The 21,899-nt window shown below is 56.0% G+C and overlaps 1 protein-coding gene across 1 annotated transcript in view; it reads left to right on the forward strand.

Annotated features, from left to right (window-relative positions):
• CD247 (CD247 molecule) overlaps positions 1–21,899 on the forward strand; it is a 75,312-nt gene that overhangs the window by 51,251 nt on the left and 2,162 nt on the right. The window contains exons 2-7 of the mRNA XM_045453060.1: positions 17,120–17,223; positions 18,187–18,243; positions 18,763–18,843; positions 20,025–20,060; positions 20,849–20,905; positions 21,575–21,616. Of these exons, the coding sequence (XP_045309016.1) occupies positions 17,120–17,223; positions 18,187–18,243; positions 18,763–18,843; positions 20,025–20,060; positions 20,849–20,905; positions 21,575–21,616 (377 nt within the window). The remainder of the gene's footprint in view (positions 1–17,119; positions 17,224–18,186; positions 18,244–18,762; positions 18,844–20,024; positions 20,061–20,848; positions 20,906–21,574; positions 21,617–21,899) is intronic.

Here is a 21,899-nt window from a genome sequence, read left to right on the forward strand (position 1 = left end):
CCCATGCTGGGGCCCGAGGCCACAGGGTGAACCACGTCCCTGGGAGACAGGTGATAGCCCAACAAGCCCTCAGCCCACCACCGCCCACGTCCCCCAGCACGTCCCCAGCTGCAGGGGTGCACGCAGGCTTTGTGGGGCCTTTGATCCATGCAAACGAAGTACGTCACAGGCGAGCGCTGGCCGGGCGTGGGCTGCTGGGCACGCCGAGGGTTGCCAAACTGACAAACACACTCCAGGAAAGCCTTCCCCCTCTAGCTGGGCTTCAGGCCCACCAGCAGCCCCACGACCTCACAACCGACCTGCACAGGAGACTTGGAAACGCACAAGGCCCTTCCCCCTCCTGGCATCCTCCGCCCCGCTGGCCCTCCCCCTCTCCCCCCTGCTCAGACTCAGAGGAGCTCAGAAATAGCTTGCTACAGGCCGCAAGACAAGTCAGCAGCCTGGCCGGGTGGGAAACGGGGTCTCTCTCTGGCATCTTCCTGCACACAGGGGGCAGATTTCTCTGACGCTTACTTCTGTGCCTCAACGTCGAAGACGTAAAGCTCTTAGTCTTAATCTTATTTCTTCTTGTCAAACTTTTGAAGGGATTAGGGGGAGAGAGCTGGAAACACAGAAATGAGGGAGGCAGCCCTCTCCGGGCTCAGCCTCAGAGTAAGGGTTCAAGCAAAACCTACCAGACTTGATCAGCTATTCACTCATCAAACCCTGATGACTACCTGCTTCATGCTGGAGCTAGCTAGGGACTGGAGAGTCAAAGAAGAATAAAATATATTCCAGATGTCGTGGCGTTTAATTTTTTTAAATTTTTTTTAACGTTTATTTATTTTTGAGACAGAGAGAGACACAGCATGAATGGGGGAGGGGCAGAGAGAGAGGGAGACACAGAATCCGAAGCAGGCTCCAGGCTCTGAGCTGTCAGCCCAGAGCCCGACACGGGGCTCGAACTCACGGACCGTGAGATCATGACCTGAGCCGAAGTCGAATGCTCAACCGACTGAGCCACCCGGGCACCCCTAGTGGAGTTTAATTTTTAACGGGAACAGACCCATCATCGAATAATTAGCAAAAATGTGTCGAGAACTGCTGTGTCTGAAAGGTCAGAAATATTATCATATTAAATACTACTTATCTTTAAACGGAATGTTAACTACATTTTCAAACGATATGCTCAATATGGTTTTCTTCAACCCCCAGATGCATTATCAGGAAGTTTTTCTAAATTTAAAGCGATGTGTCCAATTGTTGATGTGAAAAAATACAAGCAACACGCTACAGCCTGGAAATACAGAGAAAGTACTGGACTTCTTGTACCCTTTTCTTTTCTTTTCTTTTCTTTTCTTTTCTTTTCTTTTCTTTTCTTTTTTTTACAAGGTTCACATTTGGATCCCTGTAATTTAGAGGTACTTCATCTGAACAGGTATCTGAAGGTTGAAGGAAAATATATTGAATGTGTTATTTGAACATGTCACTAATATTCTGTGTACCAATAGATTTAGGGGTGCCTGAGTGGCTCAGTTGGTTAAGCGTCTGACTCTTGATTTCCGCTCAGGTCATGATCTCGCAGTTCGTGGGAGCCCGCACTGGGCTCTGTGCTGACGGCGTGGAGCCTGCTTGGGATTCTCTCTCTCCCTCTCTTTCCGCCCCTCCCCCACAGGCTCATGCACTCGCAGGCCCTCTGTTTCTCTCAAAATAAATAAATACACCTTTTTTTTTTTTTAAAAAAACCAATACATTTAACCCATGATTAATAGACTAGAAACAGGTGCCCACTGAAGGGAGCTTAGCTCTGCCGGAAGGAAGCACAACAGTTTTCCCAGAGGAGGTAACATTTGAGCAGAGCCTTGAGAGATGAGTGAAAGTTTGCCGAGCTGGAGAGTCTAATGGAAGGTTGGGGTAAGCACAGGCCTACTGCAAGCAGTGGGCTGGTCAGCCCCTCAGCCCGTTCTCTGTCCAGGTGTCATCCTGGCGGGGCTGGGGGCCTGCTCACCCCGGGGTCCACCCATGAGCAAAGGCCCTGCCCACCTTCCTCCCTCCAGGCCTCGGAAGCTGCCACGTCCCCCGCCCACTCGCTCACGTCCCACATGCACCGGGACAGCGGGGACGGTGGAGCGCACGCTTGGGAACCGACACTTTGTGATGTCTCCTCATTACGAGATCTTAAGTATTTTTCTTTCGGATGGCCGGCTTGAACACTGATCACAGCTGCAAGGAACCATAGAGACTGTTATATTAAGGCCCTCGTTTGTGGAGGCAAAGAAACCGGAGGGAAGCAGCTTCCCCAAGGACACACACATTGCATGACAGCATTAGCCAAGGCTCCCATACAAATGGTCTCTCTTGGGGCGCCTGGGTGGCGCAGTCGGTTAAGCGTCCGACTTCAGCCAGGTCACGATCTCGCGGTCTGTGAGTTCGAGCCCCGCGTCAGGCTCTGGGCTGATGGCTCAGAGCCTGGAGCCTGTTTCCAATTCTGTGTCTCCCTCTCTCTCTGCCCCTCCCCCGTTCATGCTCTGTCTCTCTCTGTCCCAAAAATAAATAAAAACAAACAAACAAACAAAAAAAAACAAAACAAACAAACAAAAAAAAAACAAATGGTCTCTCTTCCAACTCGGAGGTTCTTCCACGGGTCCGGAGCAAAATTCATTTTACGGCATTAATGACCACTACGCAGCCAGTCAACGAATCCGTGCTTCAGTTATCCAAGCGATTATGGAATTACTGAGTCCCGAAATTCCTACCACTGGGCTTCCTACCGACAGCAGTAGGAACAGAAGAGCGAGGAGCCGTGGTCTTCGCCCTTTAGCAACCTGCAATCTACTTGAGTAGGAAGGAGCTCCTTCCACACAATGAGAGCAACAAATAAAGTGCTCTTTGCACTAAAAATAACTGATGCGTGGCAGGTGCGGTGGGCGGGGGCTCTGGAAGCCGAGGGGGCAAGACGAGGGCCGAGAAAGGCGTGCAGCAGATCCCTGGAGGGGCAGGGGAAGCCAGAACTGGACGGAGGGCCATAGGCAGCACCTGGGAAAACGGAAGTGCCTTCGTTTCTGGCCACGGCTGCGCTGGCCTATGCTCCCAGCTGGCTGGCTTCACTTCAGCAGTTCTCCTCTAACAGGGTGGGTGGGTGATTTTGTTCCTTCTCCATCCAGGATACATCAGGGAAGGGGATATGGGGGCAAGATGCCAGCTCGGAATTGGCTGCAACATTTCTTTGTTTTTTCCCTCCTTTGGTGGTCATTCTGGTCTGTTTGGAAACCAGGCTTGTTGTCTGTGACCAGCTAACCCTGCAAGGGGGACGAAAGCGTGCAGTGGACCACCCGGTCACCCCCATCCCATTTCCACACAGCCCCGAGGAAGACACTCCGAGTCCCTGAATTGCCCAGAGCAGCTGTGGCTCCCCTACCAGGAGCAAAGGACGCCTCGGAGGCAGTGCTGATACAGCGTGAGATGCCCACTCCGGCTCCCGGCCCTCCCCGGGCTGGCATCTCACACCAGCTGCTCAGAATCCCCCAAGACCCAGGTGGCTGTGAGGTCTTCCTGGGCAGGCCCCCCCCCCCGGAAGCCGGTCCTTAGCATGTGACTGGATGTGAAGAAGGCAGGGCAGGACCATCCCCGTCAGGATATTTCCAGCAAAGTCAGCCCTGCTAGGTACGACATGATGTCCACCTGCGATCACACATCGGCACGAATAAACGTGGGGAATGGACACGAGACGGATCTGCAACGTCACAGTCGTGGCTCCCCCGGGGGTCTCTCTGACAAAGGAGATGGAGTGTGTGAGTATTAGTCCCCATCAGGGTGCTCTGTGTCTATGACGGAGAGCCTCGGGGCTGCCCTCCCTCAGGGAGCAGCCTGTCCACAAATGCTCAGGTGGGGCGGAGGCACTCAGAGAATCTTCCAGAGCCAACCAACCCAGAAGGCACTGGTCCCGGAAGCAGGGTGTACATGAGACTATGGGGGCGCATGTTAAAACACAGATCCCTGGACCCAGCTGCAGAGACTCTAATTCAGCAGCTTGGGGGCGATTCTCACACAAGGCCCCACACCAAACCGGGGGCTCCAGGCCAAGAGGAGCAAAGAAACCCTTCTGTGCCCAGGAACGAGCTCAACCGACTTTTTGCTGTCTTGACAAGCCAAAATTCTCTGCATCTGTATTTTTCGTAAATACCTTCTCAACGGGACCTGGTCAGCACAAGTCAGAGAAAACCAGAAAGTCGCCAGCTCCTGGGCCACTGGCCTCCCCAGCAATGGCTCCTCACTGCTGTCCCGGGGTGGGGGAGCACCCCCTCCCCCCACCGCACAGCGGCGGTCGCGGCGCCTGCTGTTGGAGTCCCCAGAGCAGTGCCCCATCAGAGGGCGAGCTCAGATCCAGGGCTCTGCCCTGGCGGGGCGTGTGCCCCAGGAAAGCCCGGAAACAGCGCTCAAGCGGGGCTCCAAAATGAAAGCAGCTGCCGATTGTGAGAGCGGCAGCTTTGACGACATGTGGAGTCCCCCTGTGTGAGAACAGAGAGACCCCTGTGCTTGCTCCCGCGGGAAGCGCGCTGGGGGCGGAGGCCCAGCCGGCGGGGTTCTGCGTCTCACTCCTCCAGACCCCGCGCGCCGGTGGACACGGGTGGGCATTCCCTGGGCGAGCCCTCGCCCGGTCGCCGTCCCCACCCCAGGCGGACCTCTGGCTCTCAGGAGGGACCCTCGGATGCCCCCCCCACCCAGCCCCCGCCCGACGCCTGGGAAACAGCCCCGCCCACCCCGGCGTCCCGCCACCCCCGAGGGCTCGGGGGCCGGGCGACCTGTGAGCGCCGAGAGGGCTGGGGCGGTGCGGTTCGGGGGAAAGGGACCGCAAGTGGGGGCGGGCGCCTGAGTGTGTGAGCAGTTTAGATGGGAGATCACGGGCGATAACCCGGGCCCTGGATGGCAGCTCAACAGGAAACCTCGAGGAGGAGACGGCTGCGGGCAGGGGGGGCGGGGCCGCTGCTCCCGTAACCGCACCGACGGCGACCGCCCTGGGGAGGGTGGGGGGCGCGGCCGGGAGCCCGCCCAGGCCGCCCGCGCGGGCGGGGCCTCGGCCCCCCTTCCCTGGGCCCGGGTTTCCTCTCCCTCTTGGCCAAGGTTGCCCTTTATGGATTCGGCCGGTGACTCCGGGGCTGGGGTCGGGCAGGGCCGGGCTTTAGGTGTCGTCGGAGTGAGGAGCCCCGCGCCCGAGAGCGCCTGGGTGGGCTCTGACAGCCCGGGCGTTGGGGGGTGGGGGGGGCGCCCCCGGGTCAGGCCGCGGGTGGGGGGGCCGAGGAGTGAGTGTGGGGATGGCCGTCTCTGGAGAAGCCTCTGGAGCCAGTCGTTCTTCTCTTTCCCCTTTCCAGGAGGCGGCCCAACCCCACAGGCCAGGAGCGCGTGGCCTCTTTAAATCCCGGGGCGCATAGTAGCAGTTTACTCTGGCCCAGGAGTAAACTCAGGCCCAGGTCTGATTTAGAACCAAAACAGTGTTTCCTCCCCAACCTCTGAGAAACTTGGTGCAGTGGGAAATGCTCCTCGAGGCCTCATCCTGTGCCTGTGCCTTGCCCCAAGCCTGCCACCACGTCCTGCACAGTGGGAGGGCCTACAGAGGTGGACAAGGAAGCCCCAGGCTGGAGGGGGCGTGGGGTCAGCAGGTGTCTGCTATGGGTGCCAGGGGAGCCCTGAGGAGGTGGGTGACTTCAATGGCCTGGGGCCTGCAGGACAGCTCTGAGAGCACGCGGAACGGGCTGCAATTCCAGCCCCCCCCCCCCCCCCCCCCCCGCCCGGGTCTGCCTTCAGCTGCCCAGGCCGCTCAGCTGCAGATGCCCAGAAGCCTGCTCGGCCTCTTGGGTGCCCGCCTCGCTGAGGGCTGCGGCTCTGGTGGCCCAAGCTGTGGCCAGAGCTCCTCTCATCTCCTGCTTCCTGGCAGACAGGCTGGTGCTCCTGTCGGCCTTGGGGAAGGGACAGACCTTCCTCTCATTCCGGCAGCACTGGATAATAATAGCATCAATAATAATCATGCCTGCTGGTTGCCGGCATTAGGGTTGTCCTGTTCCTACGTGAATGTAACCGTATTCCCAAAACGGCATTATAGCGAAAATGTCTGTATATTGGAGATTCTTCCAGACCCCAGTGAGTGATCACTAGAAATGCACCGAGCCGCAGCCTAGTTCGAGGATGAGTCCCTGTGCGTCCACTTTTGCCCAGCCTAGCACTGTGCCGCCCACATTTCGTGTGATTTAAGGGCTCACGACATTCACGGGAAATAAGTAAATTCTTCTCCTCCTCCTTTCCTGGCTCCTCCTGAATTAAGGTGTGGAGAACATTTTTTGTGTATAAAGATGTTATCAATATCAATGTCGATATAGGCATAGATGTATAAACATTTTTATGGTGGCGAAGTATACAAAACAGAATTTTACCGTGTTAGCCATTTTTAAGTGTACAATTCAGTGGATACAGTTGTTTGCAATCACTACCAACTGTTTCCAGAACTTTCTCATCATCCCAAACAAAAACTCTAAGCAGATATAGATTTCTGTATGTATAATTATACATACGCAGCCTATATAATATGTCTTTCTTTTTTTCATACACAAATGCATTCCAGAGCTTGCTTTTTTCGCCTAATTATCTTGGAGCTCTTTCCACAGCAGCACATACAGAACTATCTGTTGTGTTTTGGGTTTCTTAAACTGCTACATATGAATATACCAAAATTTGCTAATTAGGTTCCTAGCTGGTGGATGTTTCCGTCGTTTCCGTTTTTCTGGTTTTGCTCCTGCAAATAACTATGTAATAAACATCCGTGCGTGTCTACGTGCGCGCGCATACTATGAGGGCTTATCTGCAGAATAAATTCAAGTCTCGGAGAAATGGCAAAATCATGCCTGGAATTTTGACATGAGGGGATTTGATAGAGTGGATTTCTTTTAAATCGTGTTAATGTTCGAGAGCATAATGTGAGGGCTGTGTGCCGCGTGCGGACGAACAAAGGCCTGGCCTCTCATCCAGGCTCTGCTGATATGCGCCTCGGGACCTCGGGAGAGTCCCTTCACCTCCCTGACCTTCAGTGGCTTCATCTGCAAAGTGGAGCAAATAAGACGCGCCCAGATCAACCAGTCACATGGGCTTAGGGTCCACCCGAGGTCATCATTTTAGCCGAATCACCTCTGTTAAGGCCTTTCTCCAAACACAGTCACATCCTGAGGTCCCAAGGCCTTCAACACAGGAATTTTGGCGGGGACACAATTCAGCCCATAACAAAGAGCTGGGTGCTGAAGGCATGTTACTGAATGATGAAAAAGCACAAGAATGAAGGGAGTTGCATCCTCTCGGTAGAAATACACCCCTTTCTGTGTGGAAACCATAGCTTGGTTTATGGGGCAAGGGCAGGAAGAGATAAAGATTACTACTTTCAGATGAACTTACACAACTTGTGGATGATCTTTACAGGGCAGTCGGCATCCTGGCGGCCTAGCCTGGATTTTAGGCCTGGCCTGCAGCTTGCCTGGGCATCTCCAGGCAACCTGCACCCCCCCCCCCCCCCCCCCCCCCCCCGGCAACCATGAACAAAGTTTATTCCAATTGACTGCTTTTGTCTGTTAAATTGTATTCACATTCTTGAAATTCCAAAAATAATGTGTATTTGTTATAAAGAGAGAGAAAGTCCTATAATTGCTCCCACTCTCGTTCAGAGAAAAATCTACTGGCTGAGAAGTTTCTAACTAATCCCCACCCCCACCGCCCACCCCCGCCCCACCCTCTTACCCTCTAACCTTCATCTTCTAGCACTCTCCCCCTTTCATGCCACCCTGGCCACATCTATCTCCTTGCTGTTCAGATACACCAGGCCTGGACCCACCACAGGACCTTTGCTTCTGCTCTCCCTCCATCAGGGGTGCCCTTCACATATCTTCACAGCTGAGGCCTTCTGACTATCCATGAAAAATAGGATCCTTGTCTCTCTCTCATTTTGTACTTTCAGTGCTAACCAGCAGTGAGATTAAGAGTCTCTTTATAATGTTGATAAGCAGCTTGTTTTTCCTCCTCTGAGAATCGCCTATTTATATCTGTTGCTGATATTTCTTTCGGACTAGTTGTCTTAGCTTTCATTTTTCAAAGTATTATTGATTGAATTCTAAGCCTGTGGAAAGCTTGAGGAATGAAGCTGTTCATCACAGAGTTATTTACAATGGTGAAAAATTGGAAACTAAACGACCTTCAATGGGGAAATGGTAAATAAATAGCAGAAGAATTATTACACAACCATTAGAAAGGATATTCAGTACGCCTATGAAATAACATGAAACATGGGATATAAATAACTGACATAACATGAAAACATAATGTTAAATTATAATGCTAACAGGAAACGACAGATTTTTTTTTCAGGGAAAAAAATTTCACATAGAATAATTATAACTTATAAATAACAAACACTTTGGAAGGCAATCTGCTGTCACGTTAATAGTGGCTGTGTTTGAATGTGGTATTATGGGTGATTTTGATTATTTTGTACTTTCCTGCACTTTTATAACGAGTCGATTTACTTGAAAATAAAAAGAAAAGTGATCATAGGAAAATTTTTAAAAATGATTGCACAGAATCAGAACAAACTTCATGGAAACAATGATACGTGAAAGCAAGTATTCTTCCCTAATCCTGTTACCTTTAAGAAACCCAACACCTTTCTTCGCCTTTGCTGTGGAATCCGTGTCTATGGGAATATATGATTTGTGCGTAGCTATGACCATTTAGCTTTACAATGAAACACGAGCGTTTGAAATCCAACATTTGAGGAGGGGAGGTCGAGAAAGCTATGGCAAGTCAGAGTAGCAAGAAATTATACGGTACCACGTTACGTAGACTCGTTCTCTAGGTCACGGCTGTCTCCAGGTGCGTCAGCCTCTAGAGGCCCAGAGTAACCTCACTTTGGTAGCAAGCCTTCCGTCCCTGTTAATCCTCTAGCCCTCCCAGCCTCCTGCCCCCTCAAACGAAGGCCAAGGGTAGACTTAGAAACACATCTGCTAATGTGGCGTGATCCTCAGAGAAGGAGCCTGTCCATTCTCAGCCTGGAGTGGAACCCCTCTCCCCAGCCCCGAGGGCCAGTGAGTTGTCCAAGCTTAGAGCCAAAGGGTGGTTAGGATTCTGGACCAGATAGTATCTGGAGATCTAGACAGGCCTGAGCTCAACCCTGGATCTAGACCTTTGGCACGTTATGAACCTCTCTGAGCCTCAGTTCCCCCAGTTGTACTCTCACAGCCGCTGTAAGGACCGAATGAGAAAACCCACATATGCTTCACCTGATGCTTATCATCATGACCCAGGTGTCTATCTTTCCTGCCGCAGTGAAAGTTGTTCGGTGAAAGGGAGCAAACCCCCTGGCAGGGGAGGTCTGGGTCCGCCAGCCGGGCATCACACCCCGCACAGGCACCCCAGGACTGCTGCCACTCTGCCTTCCTGAAAACACATGACTTCCTGTTTTCTAAATTTTTAGCCTGCAATGTCATCACCAGCTGTGTCTTTGCCTGGGGGTGGGGCTGGGCAGCAGCCCGATCCTGGGCTCAAGTTTGGGGCTGCAAAACGTGGTCAGGGGGCTTGGGATCTGGCTGGTCCTCCCGGAACTGTGGGCTTTATGATGCACATCGATGCCGTTAGCGCCTGTATCCCGGGAGCTTAAATGTATTTAAATGCATTTAAATGTCACATACCCTGTGAGAGAGCTATGCAATTATTCCATAGTCACATAGCTGCTTAAGTGCCGGAGCCACGACCCGGACTCAAGTTCTCCACCTTCAAAGGATTTATTCTTGTTGTGATACCTAAGTGCTTCCTATTAAGGGGAGACCAGCTAGACACGGGAGAGATTTTAAAGGCCGCGTTATAGAATGGGGAGACTTTGTGTTCTTTGTGCCTCTGAGGGCAGAACTAGGCCCAAGGCTGTTTTTTAACAACTCTGAAAATCAGAGCTCTCCACCAGCGATTGATGAGTGGTGAGCTCCCTGTCACCCAGGGTATCCAAGCAGAGGCTGAAGGTGTCAGAGAAGAAATGCCTACAAAAGGTGGGAGGCTCTCTGGAGAGCGGGAACTCCGGAAGCACCGGGAGAAAGAGGAAAGACCAGGGAACGAGCAGCAGATGCTCTTGGGAACTTCTGTGCTGAGTGAACTTTCTGGGCTTTAATCTCCTTGTCTGCAAAACAGAGTCGGCGGTAATTCTGCCCATCTCATGAAGAGTTGCTCTGAGGATCAAATCAGATCATGCGAGGGCAAAGAGTTCTCTAAACGGTACACTGAGTACAAACGCAGGCTCCCTTGGTACCCTTTCGTGAAGCCAGGAGCGATCAGAGCGTCCACACCGGAGCTCCTGGTGTCCCGGGCACGTCACACCGATGCCCGTGCGTCGTCCGATCTTATCCTCAGACCCGCGGAGGGTGGGCATCTCCATCCCGAGCTGGGGAGCGGACCAGGTTCTGTCCCCAACCTTGGCAAGCGAGAGCGAGAAGTGGGACGCCCGCTGCTGCCGTGGTGGCGAAGAAGGGCCACCTGAGCCCGTAGCTGAGCGCGTGGCACTGGGCGGGGCACTTCCCGGGGCTCTGTTAGCTCAGCGCATCTGCCTAACTGCCCTGTGAGGTCGGTCTTGTTAAACCCCTTTGGCAGACGGGGTAAGCGAAACTCAGGTTAAGAAAGCCGTTCCCCCCAAACACAAAGCCAGTAAGAGGCAGATTCAAAGACTAAGATTGACTCGCAGTCTTTCTGGCTCTACGGCCCATGCTGTGCCGGGTGAGGAGGGAAAATGGGCAAGTGAAACCAAAAGGTATCACCTGTGCTTTCCAGGGCTTGTTGGACGGGGGACACAGGAAAGGCCCCCACGCTGCTGGGACAGCACGTCAGAACCCGGCGAACAGTAAGAGCGGTGAATTCAGCGCTGGGTGAAAACTCGGTCCTGCACCCACCGGTGAGGCACACCCGAGGCAGAGAGGCGAGAAAAGCGCCTGGCGTCAGGAGACGCAGTGGTCTCGTCCAGCTCTGCCACTAGCCTGCTGGTGTCCTTGAGGAAGTTTCTTTACTCCTCTGGTCTCAGCTTATTGCCCCACGTTGCATTGGGCCCAATAATACACCCCCGCCCACCTTCTGGGCTCTCATAGACTCGAGCTCGATCAGGCACAGGAAGTAACTTTAGAAGAATAAATCGGGGTTCAGATGCAAGGCATCTTACCAGTTGGCTTTGAGGGAGCCGGGGGGTCGCCCTGCTCCCCCAACAGGGTGTGTTGGGGGAGGAGCCTGGCTGGAGGTGGAGACGGCTAGTGTGTTAAACTAGCTTCCAGGAACGGCAGGCCCGGGTAGATGGAGACCTGTGTTCCTTGTTCTCAGCAGCTCCCAGTCCGGCTGGGAGACAAACAGTACAGTTCAATACACCTCACCCAAAGCAATTAGACTCTGTAAGGGCAGGTGCCTCCCTCGGCTGCCCTCTGGGGCCCCGGAGTCTTCTGTTAATGGTCCGTGTCAAGAAAGTTCCCGAACTCGGGACTTCTATAGAGACAAAAAGGTGTATGGAGAGGGCTAGGCTCACTCTCACCGAGACTCATGACACTTTTAGATGCAGTGAACCGTAGGAGTAGATACGCTGGGATCCGTCACTGGTTGTCATGGTGTCTCCTCTGGGTGTCTCACCTGTTCCAGGTCCTGGGCCACATGGCAGGCCCAGGCCGGAAAGCTTCAGTTTATTATGCTTAAAGTCAAAATCAGAGTAATCAGGATGGCACCGTGGGGGGCTTCAGAGCAGGAAGTTGCAGTGGGGGGAGGGGGCGGGGGGGGGGAGGGCCGGGGCCTGAGGCCAGGGCTCAGGGTGCATCCTCTATGCGCACACGAGATCAGGCAGGTTTCCGACAAGGCCTGTCCGAAGAGAAGGAGAACTCCTAGGGATGATGATCGGGCGCTGTCCCACGTATTGGCCGCCCGCTACGGGTCATCTCCATGCGTCCATGGTCTGGTCTGTGGGCCAGGAAGCCAGGTCCAGCCGAGTGCTGAGCGCCACTGAGATTTTCAAAGAGGAGGGGCTGCTGGGATTCTCTGCTCGCTCCCTCACTTGCTGGGAGATAGGGTTCTCATACGGGACAGTAACCTGCTGGCCCACCTCATCGATGCCTGCCTGGTGGCTGACAGTGTGATGGCAGGGGGCTGGGAAGTGACCAGAGGCCAGGGTCCCAGTTCAGCCAGGCCCTGGCCATCCTGAGCTGTATCAAGTCTGTGATGGGGATTGCGGTGAGCAGGCCGGGCCGTGACCTCACGACCGCGGACAAGGGCAGGCTGGGCGCCAGGCTTCTCCTCTTTTCCCCCGTGTTCCAATCCCGTATTCAGTACTGGACGTGCCTGGGTGCAGAGGGCCAGCTCTTCCCAGGCTCCAGCTTGCTCTGCTGGGCAGGGGGCATCAGGTTATGCTCTGTCCTGGAGTAAATAGAACCACTTAAAATACCCCCGTCTTGGCCTGGCCTCCATCTGGGAGCACCTGCCTGACGCCTCCAGCCCTACGACACCTGGATGTGCTCCGGCCCACCTGGACTTCAGTCTCCATGTTTGCTCTGTGTCCAGATGCAGGGCTCCGACGTGGTGGGGACATGTGGCTGGGGTCACCTGCTAGGCCTGGGGAAGGTGGAGCGGGCATGGGAATTGGGGCCGAACCCCCTTCTTTTCCAGATTAGCTGAGTGTGCCCTGTGCACAGAATGGCCCGTGGGGGTCCAGGTTGGACAGATGAAGGCTCATGGGGTCAGAGCCCATCCCCAGCTCTGGTCCTGCAGCCCGGCCAGAGGCCGTGTTCTCCCACTTTGCAAATAGGGCTTGTCACCCCTAGGCCTGTGCTGGGAGGCTATTGTTAGCTTGCCTTTGTTTTCTTCAACCCTACTCCTCTGATGGGAGGGCAGCATTTTCTGAATGGGAAATCACGTGACTGCTCAGAAGGCAGCCCCCTCATCAAATGCCCACTGGTTCAATGGTGACGGCCCCTGTGCAGATCTGGTTCGCTGTGTGGCTGTGAACACCCGGAAGTTAGGGGAGCCAGTGTCTCTCGTCCTACCCAGTTGAAACAATTTTATGCAATTAATTAATTTATTTTAAAAAAAAGTTTTTTTTTTTTTTTTTTCGAGAGGGGTTGGGGAAGGGCAGAGGGAGAGGGAGAGAGAGAGAGAATTTTAAGCCATCCCCACATTGGGGGCGGATCTCACCACCCTGAGATCAGGACCTGAGCCGAAATCAAGAGTCAGACGCTCAACCAACTGAGCCACCCAGGAGCCCCTCTCATCCCACCCAGGTTAAACGTTGCTGATACTATTTGACCCTTTCTCTCTCTCCAAAAAAAAAAAAAAAAAAAAAAAAAATGTGTTGGTGGTGATTTGGGGGGAAAAAAGTCAGCGACAATAATAGCAGACATGTTATTATTACCTGCTGGGCCCAGCACCCTGTAATAAATATCTTATTTAATCCTCACTATCACCTGATGAGACAGGTCGTGTTACTGGGGCAGAGGGCAGGAACTGCGATAAAACCATTCCTGTCGTACAGGAAAGCTGCCGCCTTAGAGCTTGTTAAACACCTCCCTCCCTCGGGGACTGAATGGGATGCGGGTTGCAGAATGTGTGCTAATGGATCAGGAAATGAGGCCGCCGGAGCTCTGCTTTGGGGGTGAGGGTGCAGGGAAGAAACCGGAAGCAGGAAGCAGGAAGTATCTCTGCTTCATGCTTTTGGGTTGGCATCCCGGAAAACTACGTGTTGTTCGAGGGAAGCCCCTCTAAGCTGTAGCCATGAGCCCCGTGAGGGCAGGGACTCAGAAGGCCTCATCCCGAGGTCAGACATCATTGTCCTTATGGAGGAGATTTACAAGAACACCTCCCAACACATTTTTTTTCCCTTTGTTTTCACCACACCCTGAGGGTAGAGGTGATTACCCACCATTTTGCAGATGAAGAAGCCGAGGCCCAGAGAGGTGATGCGGCTTGCCCAAGACCACACAGCGGCTTTGTGGCAAGGGGAGGGCGAGAATCTGCCTGACACCCCACCCGGGGCCCCTTCTATTTCAGCATCCCCTGGCATTGAGCAGATGCCCAAGAAATATTTGATCAGTTACATAATCGAGTTAGGTCCTGGGTCCCTTTGGGGAAGTTTCCAGGCTATCACCGCCTGCCTCAGGCCCGCTGCTCCCAGCACAGGCACAGCTGGACTGGGTGGAGGAGGATCCTTCCCCGGGAAACGTGTTGCGGTTAATACCCTCTCCTTGACCAAACCACACACAGCATACTTGTCATCGGCCATAAAATCACGCTGCTCTTTAGAAAGAAAGGAAGAAAGAGAGAAAACCTGTCCCCGTTACTTATCTCTGGGGGAGGCAACCAAGTCCCCTCCCCCACTGCGCTGGCTCTGCACAACAGGAAGAAATATTTCTTCTCATTTGTTCTAAATTTACTGTCCAGTCATTTTTCTGTCCTCATTTTATGTGACAGGCAGCTGAGCGATTTTTCTCCCAGCCCTTTTTCTGAGTCTCAGCCACCCCCATAAATTGCCGCAGACACCTCGTCTCCAGTCCCCAAAGAAAAAAATCACCCCCCGCGTTGGTGGTCTTTGCTGGGGGCTGGCTTACCTCCTAGAGGGTTTCAGCCGCCTACCTGTGGTCAGCAGGGGACTTCTGGCCCTGCCCCGGGGGCCAGCGGGCAGGCCAACCGTGGGTGGACCCCCTCAACTTCCCTGAAAAGCCCAAGCTACCTAATGAACGTCTACTCTGTGCTCCAATGTCCAGGGTAGAGGCTTGGTGGAGGGGACTCTCAGAACCCGACAAGTTACGTTGGGGGGGGGGGGGCGGTGGGGGGGGAGCGCTCTGTGGGAGGCAGGCTCTTGCACCTTCATCCGGTGCAGAATTTCGGGTGCAGAATCAGCCATTGAGTGGCCAGGGGCGAAGGTGGGGAGATAGGAGCCCCATTTCACGCCGAGTGGAGGGGGCGTGTTGGGCCCGGCAGGCGGGAAGAGGAAAGGCAGGTGGGTAGGAAAGGACTGGTGAGCCCAAGGAAGAGCAGTATGTTTCCCACCGGAGCAGGAGAGGCAGCGTGGGGAGGGTGTCGGGGAGCTGGGCCCGGATCGGGCCTGAGCCCGGCCTGATGAGGAGTTTGGACTTAGTTCTGAGTGACCGGGTCATCAGTTTCTCAGCAGGGGCTGTGGGAAGGGAAGTTTACAAAGAGATCAGCTGCTTGGGGCCCAGAGGGGGTCTTGAATTCGGGCGGGAGTCGCAGGCCTGAGGATTCGGGGAGGAGAGGGGAGGGGAGGAACCCTGCCGCCGCCCTGAGTCACACAGCACGCGGGAGAAGCCCAAACATCGCTCCTGGAGAAAGGTGGGCAGGGCCGGACCCAGGGGAGGAGGGCGCAGAGAATCACAGTCCCGGCAGCCTCTCGCGCTGTGTGTGTGCTGCTGGGGAAACCTGAAGTTCTGTGTGTGTTTCTGCGTCGTGCTGTTGGGAGGTTCTGACAAGTTATTCCGTTAAAGGGGTGCCTGGCACATAGCAAACATTAAAGAAATGTTAGCGTTTTCACCCCGTTTAACAGAAGAGGCGGCTGAAAGGGTGACTAACGTGCCGCAAGTCACCCCACTGGTAAGGGTAAGCCAGCGCTCAAGGGCAGGGTATCCGCTCCCACAGCCCCGATCCGGGGGCTGCAGGCGGCCACCAGAGGGCACTCCGGCCTTGGGAGAAGCCGCCACTGTGGGCGGAGCTTAGCTGGCAGGGGCGGAGACAGGTAGCGGGCCCGGTAAGCAGGCCGAGTCGCTGCAAATACCTGGCAGGAACTACGGTCTGAAACCCAGGTCTCACGGTGCAGCGAGCTTTGAAATAAAATTGCTTTTATTTAGCCAAGACATTTACTATATCTCCTTCTCCAACCCCGTTGCCCTAAGATGCCAGCGTAAGGGGCGCCTGGGTGGCTTAGTCGGTTGAGCGTCCGACTTTCGACTCAGGGCAATGAACTCTGGGCTGGTGGGTTTGAGCCCTGCACCGGGTTCTGTGCTGACAGCTCAGAGCCTGGAACGTGCTTCGGATTGTGTGTCTCCCTCTCTCTCTGCCCCTCCCCCACTCGCACTCTGTCTCTCTCTCTCAAAATAAACACTAAAAAAATTAAAATACCAGCGCCAACTAAATGGACAAAGGTTAATATGGCAGCGGGGATTAGCGGCTCACAGGCAGTTTGGGGTAGGACAGGCTAGATGGATTTCTGAGTTACCTTTTGTAGGGTTCATCCGATTCTACCAGATGGCAGAGCTGCAGGGAGACAGAGGGAGAGGATATGTAGAGGGAACAGTGCATGCAAAGGCACAGAGGCAAATGGTCCGGAGGAGCAAGGTGTGACCCCGGAACTATAAGTGTGTGGGGAAGGGAAGGGGTTCAGGGACAGGGACAGACAAAGCTGAGGCCATGGGGCTGGGACTGGTGAGTAGTGAGACTGCCGGGTTCAGGCTGGGAGGGGCTCACCAAATGTACCTTTGTCTACTGCTTATGAGACTCCTTGGGGCCCAGGGGAGGGAGGCCCAGCCCCAGACCCCACTGCCCTGAGGGGGAGACTGCTCAGTGCCCCGCACCGAGGAAGCGGAGTCAGGAAGGGGGAGTTAACCCCGGTTCCCACAGTCCTGATGAATGATCTCATCCGAACGTCAGTCCCGTTCTCTCCCTGTGGGTAGGCCTTAGGGAGCCACATACCTGACTCAGGTGGTGCCATTCATCCAGACATGGGCATCTTATTGCAGAGGCTTCCAGAGTGCATGGTTCATTTGGGCGCTCACACATGGCTGGGCTGCAGCGGGCCTAAGGCAGCAGTCCTGCGTCCACTGGACAGCTTCACTCCCCCGCCTAGTCTCTGCTTCCCTTCGGTCTTCCCCAGGATCTGTGACCCCACCAGGTGTCATGTCTGGCTGTTGGGGGAGGCTGGGTTTTTCCCTTGGTGCTGGTCCAAGGGTATGGGTCCAAGCTGTGGTCAGATGGGGTGTGGGGAATGGATTCAGCCCCCCTTGTCATGGTTTCCCTGGCCAGTCAGCTATGGGGCCACCCTAGGACGGTGGGGACGTGTCCTGTCACCCTGGACCTGGCTGATCAGTCTCATCTCTTGGCACAGAGGCACAGAGTTTTGGCCTGCTGGATCCCAAACTGTGCTACCTGGTGGACGGAATCCTTTTCATCTATGGCGTCATTATCACTGCCCTGTTCCTGAGAGCAAAGGTGGGTACCATGGACTCTGGGGAGCAGGTGTGGGCTCCCCTACTTGCAAAGTCTCAAGCATGGGCAGGGCCCGGAGCATGGCGTCCCCGGCAAAGCAGGGACCAGCCAAGCATGCCCCTTGGGTGAGCTGGTGTCTCACTGAGCCTGACAGAGTGGAAGGGGCAGCCTGATGCCGGGGTCTTCGCGAGGAACCGTACAAACGTGTAAACATGCCAGCGTCCCAGGGCAGCGGTCCTGCTGGCAGAAAAGGGGCTTTAGGGAACTAAGAGCGGGAGGTGGGGACCTACGGTCCCTCCCCAGGTCCTGTTGTCCTGCTGCTGACTGAGGCCCCGCCAGCCTGTCTCTGGAAACCTCAAGTTCCGTGTCAGGAAGTGCGAGGGTGAGCCCAGAGCTCGGGTTTCAGCGGGTGCCTTGCAGAGTCTGGATTTCTTGGAAGGGCTGGGGCTGGGGCTGGGGGGACGCCGCGGTGCCAGCAGAGGGTGGAAGGAGGCTGGGTCCTTGTTGTCACTTGGGTCCCCCCAGGCTTCTGCTCTTTTGGATTGTCGATTTGGGCAAAAGATGCTATTTGAGGAACAGTCTTATTAATTTTCTGTTTGAAAGTTGGAACAGCGCTGTCCTAGATGATCTCTCAGGTGGTTTCCAATGCTCAGTCTGTAGGATCTGTGAGATCTGTTAAGATCTCCGCCTCAGCGGAGAGAACTGAGCCGTGAGCGAGGTCGTGTGTGCCTCGGGGCAGGTCCGCAAGGACCCTAAGCTAGCGCCAAGCAGGGACGCCTGAGGTCACGATGGGAGTCGCGACCGTGCGCAGCCTCCGTCCACCTTGGAGTTGCTCTTCGAGGCCCCGGGGGGGCGGGGGGGGGCGGCGGCGAGGGCAGCGCCGCCGCCCGGGTGGGGGGACCAGCGCGGTGGCCGCACGCGTCCCCGGCGGACCCAGCGCTCTAACCTCGCCGCCCCCTCTTCCAGTTCGGCAGGAGCGCGGCCGCCCCCGCGAGCCAGCAGGGCGCCAACCAGCTCTACAACGTAAGTCTGCCCTCCCGTCGCCCCTCCCCGCCCCCCCGCCCCCCCCCCAGGGGACCGCGGCAGGGCCCGGGCTGCAGGCTGGCGGGTTGTCGGGCCTCCCTAGGGCCCGGGAACACGGGGACCGTAATCGTACCCGCCGCGTCCACACGGTCCTGCTTAGGGCGCGCTGGCCGGTGAGCCCCTCCCACCCGCAGGTTGCAGGGGCCCGAGGCGGGTGGGCAGGGACGTCAGTGGGTCTTCAGGGCCGCAGGGAGGAGGTTTCACTCTCCTGGGGCAACGGGACTTGGGTTGAATCTATTTACACACACACACACACACACACACACACACACACACACAGAGTCACGGGGAGCGGACGTCCGTTCTCTGAGACGCGGGTACCCGGCCGGACCAGCTTCCACCCCAGCCCAGGCCTGCTTCTTTCCTTGAGAGCCACGCCCAGAGGGAACTCCCAGTCCCGCCGGCCCAGCCCTCAAGAGGGTGTCTTTCCAGTCCCTGAGCCTTTCCCGTCGGTTCTAGGAGCTCAATCTGGGAGGAAGACAGGAGTATGAAGTTTTGGATAAGAGACGAGGCCTGGACCCTGAGATGGGAGGAAAACAGGTAGGCATTCCTGTCTCTGCCTGTGTGTGCCAGTGTGGGTGTGCTCAGGGGCCGCAAGGAGAGAGCTCGTGGGTGCCTGCGGGCTCTTGCCCCCTCCCCCCCAAATCCCTCCTATCCCGCAAGGGCCCTAGGGCCCTAGCACAGGTGGAACCATTGCTTCCATGCCTTCTCTTCCTTCCCCCCAACCCCCCCCGGGCTCCGTTCTGCATCGCAAGGGACCTCCTGTACGTGAATGTGACACCCTTGTATCCAAGGTCCACCCGCTTCCCCTTAAACTTCTTGTCCACCCTGAGATGCACACACAGTGGGGCCATCTGCCCCCCAAAGGAACAGATCTGGTGAAGAGGACCATACGGGAAGGGCCCGAGGCCACAGGACAAGGAATTCTGGGTCCCAGGTACCCCTTGGAGCGTGGTGGGGCTCCAGGCTCCTAGCGGCTCTGTTCTCTTGGCTGTGAGCTCCACAATCTGTGGGGACAGGGGGCTGGATAAGGCTAGGCGAGGGCTCTCTTAAAAGCAGGGCTCAGCCCAAAGGCCCGCTGCCCAGGTTTTAGGGTGGCCCTCCCTTGTTGTTTCTGGTCACACCTGTCTACCCAGCCCCCTGTGTCTGAGCCCTGTGCTGGGCCTGCCGTTGCTAGAGCAGACGGGCGGGGAGGAGAGGAGACCCTGGCGGTTTCCTTGGCCCCTGCCTTCCAGCCTCAGCTCTCCTCTTCCCTGGACTAGGAGGGGTGAGGAGGGGTGGAGACGGAGGGGTCAGCAGTGCTCCCTCACTGAGCAGTGGCTGGCCCTGCTCCAAATGAAGGTACTCAGTACCTTTCCTTTTCAGCCAGAAATCCCACTTATAAGTTTGTGATACGTATGGCACTATGTCTGCAAGGGGACACGCAGACTGGCTCTCAGCCGAGACCCCGCGGCCTGCCCTGGGCAGGGCTGGGCCAAGGAGGCCATGTGGGGAAGTGAACCCTGTGTGCAAGGGAGTGTGCAGTGTGCACTAAGAAGCAGAGGCTGAGGTAGAGCTGTGAGGGTGGGGGAGGTGGGGGCAGGGCTGCAGGAGGGAGCTGGTGGGGGGCGGGCAGGCAGGTGGCCCCGGGTGTGCGGAGGGGAGGTGCAAGGAGGCCGCTGCAACCCTCCTGCCTTGGGTCCCTGCTTCTCCACCTCTAACCTTCCCCTTGTCTTTCCCAGCAGAGGAGAAGGAATCCTCCGGAAGTCGTGTACAATGTGAGTACAGGAGGGCAGGCTGGAGGGGGGCTCCTGGTGACGGCATCACTCCCTGCCCTGTGCCTTTGCCCCGCTTGACCTTCCTGTGCCAGATGCCCCACCTGCTCGCTGCCTGTGGCGGCTGGCTGTGTATAGAACAGCCTTCTCTTGCCTTCCCTCCCTCAGCCCCTGAGTCTGCCGTTGGAGTTCCCTGTAGATGGCCCCGGGGGACGGCCAGGTCAGGCGGGACCAGTGTAGGGTGGCGGGCCCCTCTGAGGGGCTCCTGCTTCTAGAGGCTGGAGTCTTCCTGAGTGTTGCCGTTTGCTCAAAGGTCAACCTCCCCCTCTGGGTGTGCATCTGATTGTGGTTTTCAGACTGTTGATGTGGGTCTGCCATGAAGCGGACAGAGAGAGCTGACTCTCCTTCCTTCCTGCAATTGGTTGATCCACAGCCCGTGGTGTGGGCTGTGTAAAGAGACAGCTTGCTCAGATAAATGGTTCTGGGGGCTCCAGGGGGCCCTCGCATTGTCCACATTCATGTTGTTTGGCTAGGATTCCGCATTTTATCTTTGAAGCTAACCTGAGCTTCTCAGCTCAGTGCAAAGGGCTGGCAGCTCAGAGAAGAGGGCTGAGGAGAAGGGTGAGGTTGGAGCTGGTCGGGGACGGAGATGCTTATGTGAATAAGGACTGGAGCCTTGATTGTGCGAGCTCCCCGCCAGTAGGGAGTCGAGAGACATCCTCTTCTGGGGGAGCCCACTGTCTTCTGCGTAAGGTAGTGAAATCAGTGTCCCATGCCCTCTTCTTTTCCAGGCACTGCAAAAAGACAAGATGGCGGAGGCCTACAGTGAGATTGGGATAAAAGGCGACGTGAGTGCTGCTTCCTGATTCCCAGGAATTGGGTCAGGATGGGGATGCTCCTCCCAAGGAGCTCCTCCTCCTCTTCCAGATGTGCCTGCTGTAGGCCTCTGTTCCCACCCATTCGCCTACATCCCCCTTATCACCTGCAAAAGCCCCTGTGACGGTTGCCAAGGGGCAAAGCATTGGCCGTCCATAAGATGCTAAGGAAAGGCTGATGTTCTTTCAGGGACCGAGTCCCGATTCTAAGACACACTACGCTTTGTACGAGCAAGTCAAATTTGTCACCATCAGGAATTACCATGGTGTGCTCTGAGCCGGAGCTCAGAGCACTATCTGCTTGCCATTCCCTGTGAGCATGGATAGCAGCCAGGAATTCTGGGAGGGGCAGGGAGGCCCATTTGTTCCAGGTGACAAGCAGCGTGGCCAGCCCCCCACGCAGCCCGGGATCCTAGGACTCCGATGTCCGGGGGGGCCTGCATGGCTCACAGCAAACCTGGGCCCCATCGGAGACGATCCTCACCTTAGTCTTCGGGCCTGAGGACCTTTTTAGCCCAGGGGCAGGGGTACCGGCTGGGAGACCGTCACCTCTGATTCTCTGGGGGCCCCTAGAGTAGAGGCCTTGAGCCGGAGGCCGCTGCTGACTCTGTGCCTTTCTGCCCTTTTGTCTCCCTCCCACAGAACCAGCGGCGGAGAGGGAAGGGGCATGATGGCCTCTACCAGGTAAAAACGGATGCAGAGCATCCGGTCTGCGCTGCGGGCCCTCGGTCCCCGGGTGCCGTCTAACCAGGGGCGAGGCTAGACGCCCACGTTCTGCTTGCTGGTGGCACCAGCTCTTGCCATCAGCCGGGCAGGGCGAACCTGAGGCCCCTGAACCGGCCGGGCCCTGGGGCAGGGCTGGGATGTAGCGATTGAAGCATGGCTCCCACGGTCGTGCCCACGGGAGCCCCCGGGGCACTGGCTACGGAGGAGCCGCAGCTGCGCAGAGGCCGTGCGGTCTTGCCAA

Source organism: Leopardus geoffroyi, chromosome C3, assembly GCF_018350155.1.
Source record: "Leopardus geoffroyi isolate Oge1 chromosome C3, O.geoffroyi_Oge1_pat1.0, whole genome shotgun sequence".
NCBI lineage: Eukaryota > Metazoa > Chordata > Mammalia > Carnivora > Felidae > Leopardus > Leopardus geoffroyi.